The sequence below is a fragment of the Xenopus laevis genome, chromosome 6L (assembly GCF_017654675.1).
Source record: "Xenopus laevis strain J_2021 chromosome 6L, Xenopus_laevis_v10.1, whole genome shotgun sequence".
Taxonomy (NCBI): Eukaryota; Metazoa; Chordata; class Amphibia; order Anura; family Pipidae; genus Xenopus; species Xenopus laevis.
In genome coordinates this window covers 130,191,805-130,201,705 of record NC_054381.1, presented here as the reverse complement: position 1 = coordinate 130,201,705, position 9,901 = coordinate 130,191,805, and the positions used below count along the sequence as shown (strand labels likewise).

Sequence of the window (9,901 nt, the reverse complement as noted above, 5' to 3'; positions counted from 1 at the left end):
AAAAAACGGAACGCAGGGGAGCGCAGGTCAGAACGCTCATGTGTAAGAGCCCTTAAGGTGTACTTAACAATCAGAACTGCCCCTCAAGTTCTACATACGGTACATCCCAATATGATCAGACTGGACATTCCCATACTGCTAAATTTCCTAATTAAATCTTAATGGCAACATTTGGGAAAATACAATTCAGGTAATATTTTTGTTAAAATGCTCCAAAGTCTTATAAAAGTGAATACCATAATCTGTGGTTCAGTTATTTGAGCTGCCAACAGGGGCTCATTTATAAACACTGGGCAAATTTGCACCTGGGCTGTAGACCAGTGATTAGCTTTTTTTCAGCCAGCTGCAGGTTGAGCACTGAAAGCAATCATCTGATTGGTTGCCATGGGTTACAGCCCAGGAGAAAATGTGCCCACTGTTTATAAATAACCCCCTACAATGTAATAGACTGGACAATAATTCACATGGAGCAGACTTCATTCTGAATACTTTTATATAGTGTGCATGTTTGCAGGGTCATGTACTTTTGTCCAGTGCATTTCAGAGGTGCTTTTTATGAGGTGCTTTCTTTTCATCTTTATTGTATTTTTCCCTACACAAGTTTTTGTTTACTAATGTCCGCTCCTCCTTTTATGTCTGCTTTGTGGGCTTCAGGGGCAGACATGTAAGCCTATTTATATTGCACATGATTTCTGCTCGATTCCTGAAATACCAAGGTAAGTGGATTACACTTGCTACTTGCATTTCTTAAAAGAAGTGACATTTATGGTGTGTTTTTTGCACTTTTGAATAGTTTCCAAATCTGTTCCTGTGCTCATAACCTTTCGTTTAGAATGTGAATTTTCATTTTTCACATCTTTCTATTTGAATGTAAATGTTTAAAGGGGTTGTTCACCTTTAAATTAACTTATAGTATGATGTAGAGCAGTGCTGTCCAACTTATATGGTACAGACGGCTGGAATTTTTCTAATCTACATGGTGGAGTGCCGATAATGGAAGCCAGTGTTAGCCACTCCCTGTTTTTAGACCACACCCACTTTAAACCACACCCATGTAACCGCAAGACCATGTCCACATTAATAGCACACCAAAAAAACAGATGGTTGGTGCTCACTGCAGGGATCAGGGCCAGAACTAGCGGTAGGCAGAGTAGGCGGCTGTCTAGGACTCCATCATTGAGGGGCGCACTTTTAATTTTTTCAAGCGTTTATTTAATAATTTGTTTCAGTAATCATGGTCACTCAGTCAACTGAATCCCCCTCCTTCACTTTCTCCCTCTTGACCGCTAGTTATAGCTCCTTCTGTGCCTTGCGGCAGTGCAGTGTGACATGCGTATACGAGTCAATGACGTCACTGATGCGGTTGGGTGGCGGAGAGAGGCACAGAGCTTGGTGTGGCTCGCACTTGCTGCTCTTAGCCTTGCACAGTTGCACTGAACTGAAGACATTCTTTCTATTACTGTGAAAGTGTGAAGCCTCCTGCTGGCACAGCCAGGTACAGATTTGGGGGCCATATGTTTGCTGCTGGGCGCTGGCACAGGTATATAAATACTTGGGGGCAATATGATGTCATCAGATTTGTTTTTGGCTGCTGCTGGCACAGGTAAAGATTGGGGGCAATATGATGGCTGCTGGAGGGCTGTATGATGGATGGCTGCTGGGCTTGCTGGTACAGGTATGGGGGGCAGTATAATGGATGGCTACTGGCACAGGTATGGGGGGACAGTATGATGGATGGCTGCAGGTACAGGGGGGGCTGTATTATGGATGGCTGCTGGGCTTGCTGGTACAGGTATGTGGGGACAGTATGATGGATGGTTGCTGGCACAGGTACGGGGGCTGTATTATGGATGGCTGCTGAGCTTGCTAGTACAGGTAAGGGGGGGCTAAAGTATATAGACAAACCAATACCACACTCATAATTGCTTGTTGAAAATGTAATGAAAATTATTAAGGAATAATATGGAATTGGCCCCCTTTGTTACTACAGGTTTGAGATCTGTTATCCAGAAAGCTCTGAATTATGCAATATCTATCTCCCATAGGCTCCATTTTAATTAACTAAAAAATCTAAAGAATTCCTTTTTCTATTTAATAATGAAACTGTACTTTGTATTTGATCTTAACCAAGATATTAAAATTGGGGGCAAAACCAGTCTATTGGGTTTAATTAACGTATCAATGTTTATTTTAGTAGACTTAAGGTATGAACATCCAAATTATGGAAAGACCTCCTTAGCCGGAAAACCGGAACTTTCTGTATAATCTGTCCCATACCTATACAGCAGCCTCCACTGTTGTCCTGACTAAACGGTGGGATATCTGTAGGGACTTTGCCATTCAGTTACAAGTGAGGTCAGTCGCTTATGTTGGGCAAGGGGGTCTCACTCGCAGGGGGGGCATTGTCATGGTAAAAATAGAAAATGGCCTTCACTTAAAGTAGACCTGTCACCCACAGATCAAAAGCTGTATAATGAAAGTCCTTTGCAAATTAAACATGGAATCCACATTCTTTTTTTTCATTAAAACATTCATACCTGTTCTAAAGCTGTTTAAATATCTAAGCTGTCACTCAAATATTACCTTCCCCACCTCTATGCCTGAGGCAGAGAGGTGGGGCATTCTATTACTTTCACTTTCCATTCAGCACTTTGTAAATGTCACTGCTCTCCTCACATTTTCGCTCTATAATTGTGTAGGGCACTGCGCATGGGCAAGGTCCCCCATTCAGGTGCAAGCACAAGATTTTGAGGTGATACACAACTTGACTTAATAACAGTGTCCACAAAATGGCTCCTGCCTACTTGCTGTGATTGTGTCATTCCAAGACTGAAGGAAACAAAATTCATATAATATATATAGTGTAAGTAAAGTTTTTTTTCTCAATTAACATGATAGAAAAGGATTTGGTATTATTTCTTAGGGTGACAGGTCCCCTTTAACTTGCCACAAGATGTCTGCAAGTGGTTCTCTAGAATGTCAATGTTTGACAGTTTCACTTTGCTGAAAATAAAATATTTTAAACAAGAAACACTAACTTTAAAGGAGAACAACCCCTAAAACTGAATATGGCTATATATTCAATATACTGAACTTACTGCATCAACCTTAGGCTAAGGCCACACTAGGCGATAGCGCCGCGATTTGACTCGCGGCGACTTTTCGCCGCGACTTTTAAGCCGCAATCGCTGGGGAAACTTTTGCGCTGGCGTCTATGGGGAATCGCCAGCGTAAAAACACACGCGGCGATCTTTTTTCTATTGTCGCTCGAAATCGCCTAGCGAGGCAATTTCGAGCGACAGTAGAGAAAAGATCGCCGCGTGTGTTTTTACGCTGGCGATTTGTCGCGATTCCCCATAGACGCCAGCGCAAAAGTTTCCCCAGCGATTGCGGCTTAAAAGTCGCGGCGAAAAGTCGCCGCGAGTCAAATCGCGGCGCTATCGCCTAGTGTGGCCTTAGCCTAAAGGTTCAGCACATCTCTAACTAATGATCAAAGCTTAAAAAGTTGTTCCCCCAGGGGGTTACTATCTTGGCTTTTGTTAGGAGTGTCAGTGACACTGCACATGCTGAGTGAGCTCTGAGCAGCTTAGGTGTTGTTGCAAATCATGAAGCTGCTGATTATTATTATTACGTTCTGATACAAATCACACTGGTTAGTGAGCTTCCATGTAATATGAATCTGAATTAAGGGGCTCTTATTTAACACTGTGTGTAATAAATGCATGGGCCTGGTATCCCATATATAAATGAAGCTGCAGTAACGTGATTGCATAGATACAGAATCAGTCCGCACATAAAATCCCTGGCATTTTATAGACTATGCACCTGTTACAGTCCTGTATAGCTGAAAGGGCCCATTATACTACAGGGGAGAAAAGAATGGTGAGGGGGTAAAATGAGCAGGCAAAACAAGAAAAAATCACCATGACTTTAATAAAAGGTGTATTTCCCCAGGACCCACCATTTGACTTTTTATTTGCTAGCATTTTTGACTGAAGCATCAGAAAATGGCTCCTCTGTTTCAGCAAGTGGAAGGGCTCAACTACAACACTGTCATTTTATTTTCTATTACTTTATGCTTTTTTTCCAGTATATTTGGTTATGAGGTACAGTTAATCAGGTTGATCATATTTAGATTTAATTACTTCTAGTGATGTAGAGTGACAAGGGTTGCCACCTTTTCCAGAAGAAAATACCGACCTACCTATATATTTATCTTTTTTCCCTCTTAATAACATTGGGATCAACCAACATTTTTACCAGCCAGATGGCAACCCTAAGAGTGACTGAGACAAATTGCAATTGGTCTTATTTATTATTGTTTGTGGTTTTTACCTTATTTAGCTTTTTATTCAGCAGCTCTCCAGTTAAGTAAAATCTGGTTGTTAGGATCCAAATTACCCCAGCAACCACCAGGCATTGATTTGAATAAGAGACTGAAAAATGAATAGGAGAGGGCCTGAATAGAAAGAAGAGTGATAAAAGTATCCATTACAATAAAAGTGCAGCCTTACAGAGCATTTGTTTTTAGATGGGGTCAGTTACCCCCATTTGAAACCTTGAAAGAGTCAGAAGAAGACAAATCTAAATAAGGGCTCTTTTTGCCTGCGCTCCCCTTCGTTGCACTTTCTTCCATTCAGCTGCAGGGGAGCGCAGGAGTAGACACAGTCAATTATTTTAAAGGGGGCTGTACTCACACAGACCTACATTTTACCTGCGTTCAGAGCATACATGTGTCTGTGTGAGTACAGCCCCCTTCAAAATAATTAACTGCGTCTACTCCTGCGCTTGAATGGAAGAAAGCACAACACAGGCAAAAACGGCCTTGTGTAATAGCCCTAATGAGGACTAATTGAAAACTTGCTTAGAATTCGCCATTCTATAACAGGGGGGCCCAAAAGGTAGATTGGTAGACAAGTAGACCTTTAGTTGGTGATCAGTAGATCACAAGACACTGTCAACAAACAGCCTGTCACCCTCCTATTTCATGTTTTTCATTCAGATGTTTATTATGTTAAGGTTACATAAGAAATACATGTATAAATATAACAATATACATTTTCCCCATAAATCAATATTTAATAATATTTTCCATGGAACAGAAAGCTAACAATGCTAAAAGTAGACCCTGCATTAGTAAAGTATGGGCACTCCATGTTCTATAACATACTAAAAGTTAACTTAACTTTATGCAAGTTGTGAGGTACAGGTTGCTTAAAATGAGGAGTCTGCCATTTTTGGGGGTTCTAAGGAATCCTTGTAATAAAAAGCTGGTACTAGGGATGCACCGAATCCAGGATTCGGCCAGGCTTGGGCCTTTTTAAGCAGGAATCGGCCGAATCTTTCTGCCTGGCCAAACCGAATCCTAATTTGCATATGCAAATTAGGGATGGGGAGGGAAATTGTGAGACTTTTTGTCAGGAAGTAAAAAATGTTTTCCCCTTTTGGCCAATCTTTTGTGAAGTATTCAGGGGTTCGGCCGAATCCAAAATAGTGGGTTCGGTGCATCCCTACTCTCAGTGATTTAACTAGAGGTGATGGTGCCCCACAACTAAATGATTTTTATCCACTGCCTCCTCTCTGGGCCCCACTAGTTACAAGTTCTGCTTTTTCCGGTATTGAAACCCACAGTTTCTTAGAAAACTGAGAGCAGTTGTTTATTGTGGGTGGTGCTGGTACCACAAAGTTCTTGGGCTGCCCAAACAAATCTATCTTTGCCTGGCTGGGCCCAAGAGTGTGGGGATAATGCTGATCACGTGGTGCAGCGGCCTCACATTGGCGTTATCATTCCGCGTGACGGGTCTAGTGTAAGGCTGCTCATTGCAGCTGGAGGTGCCCACACCTAACTCTCGGTATCAATGCACGGGCAAATGCCACTACAACAAGTCACCTGATACACGATAACCCCTTAAAGTTCCACTCCCTTATCCGCACGGACTTCGCTTGGCTCCGACCAACAACTAAAACCCGCTACTAAATTGCCCCTTTATAAAATTCCCCATACTCGTTTTTTTTTAACAACCTCCTCTTCTCAAACACTTATTTCCCATGCGTTTCCGGAATTGACCAGACGGAGCCGCTAGCGCGGTAACCAATGGCTGCTTTTCAGGATCTACGAACGTGAGGGCGATGGACTTTACCATTGACGAGAAGGGAAATTGCGCTAAGGATACCGCAACTCTTTACACCCCGAACGGCAACCGATTAAGACGTCGTCTCTGACCTAATAAAAAAACGTCAGATTAGATGGATTGTAATTATTGTTGTATCTGCGAACGAGCTTAGACTGTTTTATTTGTGGAAGTATCAGGTGATCGCCTCCTCAGTTGCGTGTTGGTATGCGCCGCCGCTGTCAGGGGAGTGGGCGGAGCGTGGCCGTTCATTCTCTTTAGTGTTTGTCAATGTTGGAGGTGTGAGCAGCCCGGGCCGGGATAGCCAGGTAACTGTGCAACGCATCATACAGCCAACTTCTCACATGGGAGAGAGCGAGGGAACAGAGTGTGAGGGATAGCGGGGCATTTGTATAGGCAGCAAGGGGTGTGTGTGTATATCCCAGAAGCATTGCTGTGTTACACTGCATTAGATCAGCCAGGTATAGCTCGGCATTAGATCTGACAGGTATAGCTCGGCATCAGATCAGCCAGGTATAGCTTAGCATTAGATCAGCCAGGTATAGCTCAACATCATTTCCTAGAGTGTAGGAGCACAGACACCATGCTTGGGGCCAGTGTTGTAACTAGATGTTACTGGGCCCCACAGCAAATTCATTTTAGGGTCCCCAACATATCCAGAGCCTGTCCTGTTTTACCAATATTTATTGAAATTGTATATGAATTAGGGACTCCTGGGGCCTCCTATATCTCCTGGGCCCCTCTGCTTCCTCTGTAGTTACGCCCCCTCCTTGGGGAATGGCAACACTTGTGGCCTGGTGAGCCCCGTGTGGCATCACAAAATGCAGATCATTGTCACAGGTCACCATCATATTCATTCACAAATGGTGCCAAAGGGTAGAGTCCTGCAGCGGGTCAGGTACCCGCGGGTTACCCACAAAAACCTGCGGTACCCTGCGGGGGTTGGGATAGAAGTTCCGGTGCGGGTATAGACGCAGGTCGGCGGTTCTGCGGGTTTTCATGGTCGGGCCACGGGTCTTCTCAATAGCGATAGTTACTCCTTTTTTCTGATCACGGCTACTTCCGGTGATGTCACTTCTGGTTTACAATGACAGCACTTCCTGATTCTTGATGGTCAGCGGGTCAGGGTTGCGGATAAGGTACTTGTGGGTCAGGTCGGGTAGCCAGTCCAAGCGGGTAAAAATGCGGGTCCAGATTGCAGGTTGCAGGTACGGGTCCCAAAAAATGGACCCGCGCAGGACTCTACCAAAGGGAACCCAAGCTGTGACTGCAGAATGCAATTAGGCTTCCCAGCATGGAGCCTGCTCTCGCTCCTGCACAAGCATGAAACACATTCAGGTATGCCGATGCACCGTAACATTGCTGCTACCCCAAATATCCAAGGAACCTTAGGGCACATTGACAAGACGAGGCCTGACACCGCAGAACCTCATCAGCTGTTTATGTCCCATGTCATCCAAATGCAAACAGGTAACCACAAACAATCGGGGGAATGTAATAAAAGTCGCTAATGGAAAAACTATCCTCAATGCGAAAAAGTTATGCCTTTGCGCGAACAAATTTTGCTTTGCGCGAATTTAATCTAACTTTGGCGAGCCCAGAAACTGTTTAGCGACCACTTCCGACAGTGGAAGACTGTTTGCGAATTTTATAGTTTGCGCCAGTAAAAAAAACGTAATGAAAAAGTCGTTATGTTTGCTCCAAAAGATTACGACACCTTCAAGCACTTCTTAAGAGTGAGCAATTAATATTCGCAATGCAATAACAGTTTAAGGAACACTATTGCATTGCGTGATGAGGATTTTTAGTCTTATTGGTGAGAATTGTTTTGCTCTTTGTGACTTTAAATACATTCCCCTGATAAACTTATATAGGAGTTTGCCAAGCAAAACCTAGCCTGCTATGCACGGTAAAACCAACAATGCCTCTCAATGTACATAATTAGCCTGTGCTACACCAGGACAAAATCAGGGCATAAACATAGCTAACTACCACAAATTGCAGTATACCATCTGCAAAACCCATTGTGTGGCCCAGTGCACCAAGACAAGCTCCCTGGATGCAACATCACAAAACCCAGTAGGATAAGCCAGGATGGAATCTCACAATGCAGTGACATATCACAATGTTCTGCAGTAAAGAAGCAGCTTTAGACCCTAGCGCACTGCCACATAATACTTCTCACTACCCCACCACAACTTAAAGGAGACATTTTGTGTAAAAAACTAAGAATGTACCAGCGCATTATGCTCATTTAGATATAGAAAAACTGTGCTTAAAAAGTAGTGTTTCATTGAATATTTCTGTAAAAACCCTAATATCCCTCCCTTCTTTTCCACTTCCTGCTCCCTGAATTCCCAGGCTGTGCAGGGGAGCCGGCGGCTCTCAGCTCACTGCACTGTAGGACAGGAACCAATCAGCAGCTAGCAGGACCTGATAGGTAACTGAAGCCTGCCTGTGCTTTTGTGACTGCAAGGCTGTGATTGGCTGTCCCCCTCCTACTGTGCTTCTGGCAGGGGCTGTTAGGACACGCCCACCCCTCATTTGAAACAGGGACCAGAGAACATCTATAGGGAGCTCCAATAAAGGGGCTATTTTTAAAGATAGTATTAATTTTTAGCACCACATAAAAGCAACACCATATATTACTTATAATTGCCTACAAAATTAGGGTTTTTTCATGTATCCTATATGTCTCCTTTAAAAAGTGCAGCTTGTTACTTGAGTGCTGCAGTTCTGTGGTGTTTCATCACAACATGTAGCCAGGAATTGTGGCTCAGCATAAGGAAGCACATAATGACATCCCGGCCTAGCATCAGAATGCCACTCAACTTTTAATATCCTAATCTCTCTCTCTCTTATATGAAGCAAAATGAAACTAAAGACAATAATGCACCATAACAAGAAGCGGTTATTTTCCCAGTTCAAAATTAAGAAATGCTGTTTTGGGTTTGTTTGCATGTCACTCAAAAATAGAAAATGTTAAAAAATCCAGGGAAGTGGCAACATCACACAATTCAGTCTGGTACCCAGTGACACAAAACACAGTCTGGTGCACCAGTGCAGCATCACAAGACACACCCATTTTGCACACCATCACAAAATGAAAGCTGAACTACTGATAAACATTGCAAAATAAAACCAGCTGTTTACAGACCACATCCATATTCCCAAGTCAAAAATTTACATACAAGAACACACCAACACCAAATGCCTAACATGATATGACAGCTGGGTATCCTGGTGTACCATTAAACATCGCTGCATGGTACAGGTATGGGATCTGTTATCCAGAATACTTGGGACCTGGGGGTTTCCAGAGAACGGGTCTTTCCGTAGTTTGTAAACAATAATGAAACCCAATAGAATTGATTTGCCTCCGATAAGGATTAATTATATCTTCGTTTGGATCAAGTTCAAGGTCCTGTTTTATTATTATTACAGGGAAAAAGGAAATCAATCTTAAAAATTGTAGAACCCCCATTTTACATTTTTTTTTTTTAGGGGACCAGAAAAAATGGTGTAAAATCCAGGAAAATGTAAAATCAGGGAAATGTATTATGCATAATATATGGATTTACTCTACGTTCTTTGAAGTTTGTTTTGTCTACGTTTAGCTGGATAGTCAGGTGCCACTACACAGCAACATTTATAGCAGTCAGGTGTGACTGCAACTTAGTAGATGACAGCCAGTGTACTGGGAAACACAACAAACTTATACCAAGGCCCACAATTAAACATTTGAGTCGAACATAAGGGCATGAGGACTT

The 9,901-nt window shown here is 42.9% G+C and overlaps 1 protein-coding gene across 6 annotated transcripts in view; it reads left to right on the top strand.

Moving 5' to 3' along the window:
• The first annotated feature begins 490 nt into the window (after window positions 1-490).
• The window catches only part of stau2.L (staufen double-stranded RNA binding protein 2 L homeolog), a 144,383-nt gene continuing 134,972 nt past the window's right edge, over window positions 491-9,901 (top strand). For 2 of the 6 annotated variants that reach the window (XM_041565485.1, XM_041565482.1), the window contains exon 1: window positions 7,566-7,601. In XM_041565485.1, coding sequence (XP_041421419.1) covers window positions 7,581-7,601 — 21 coding nt within the window. In that variant the 5' untranslated portion in view covers window positions 7,566-7,580. Of the gene's footprint in view, window positions 717-6,219; window positions 6,440-7,565; window positions 7,602-9,901 lie in introns of those variants that run through there. The other 4 variants (XM_041565484.1, XM_041565488.1, XM_041565487.1 and 1 more) reach the window with 4 other exon arrangements.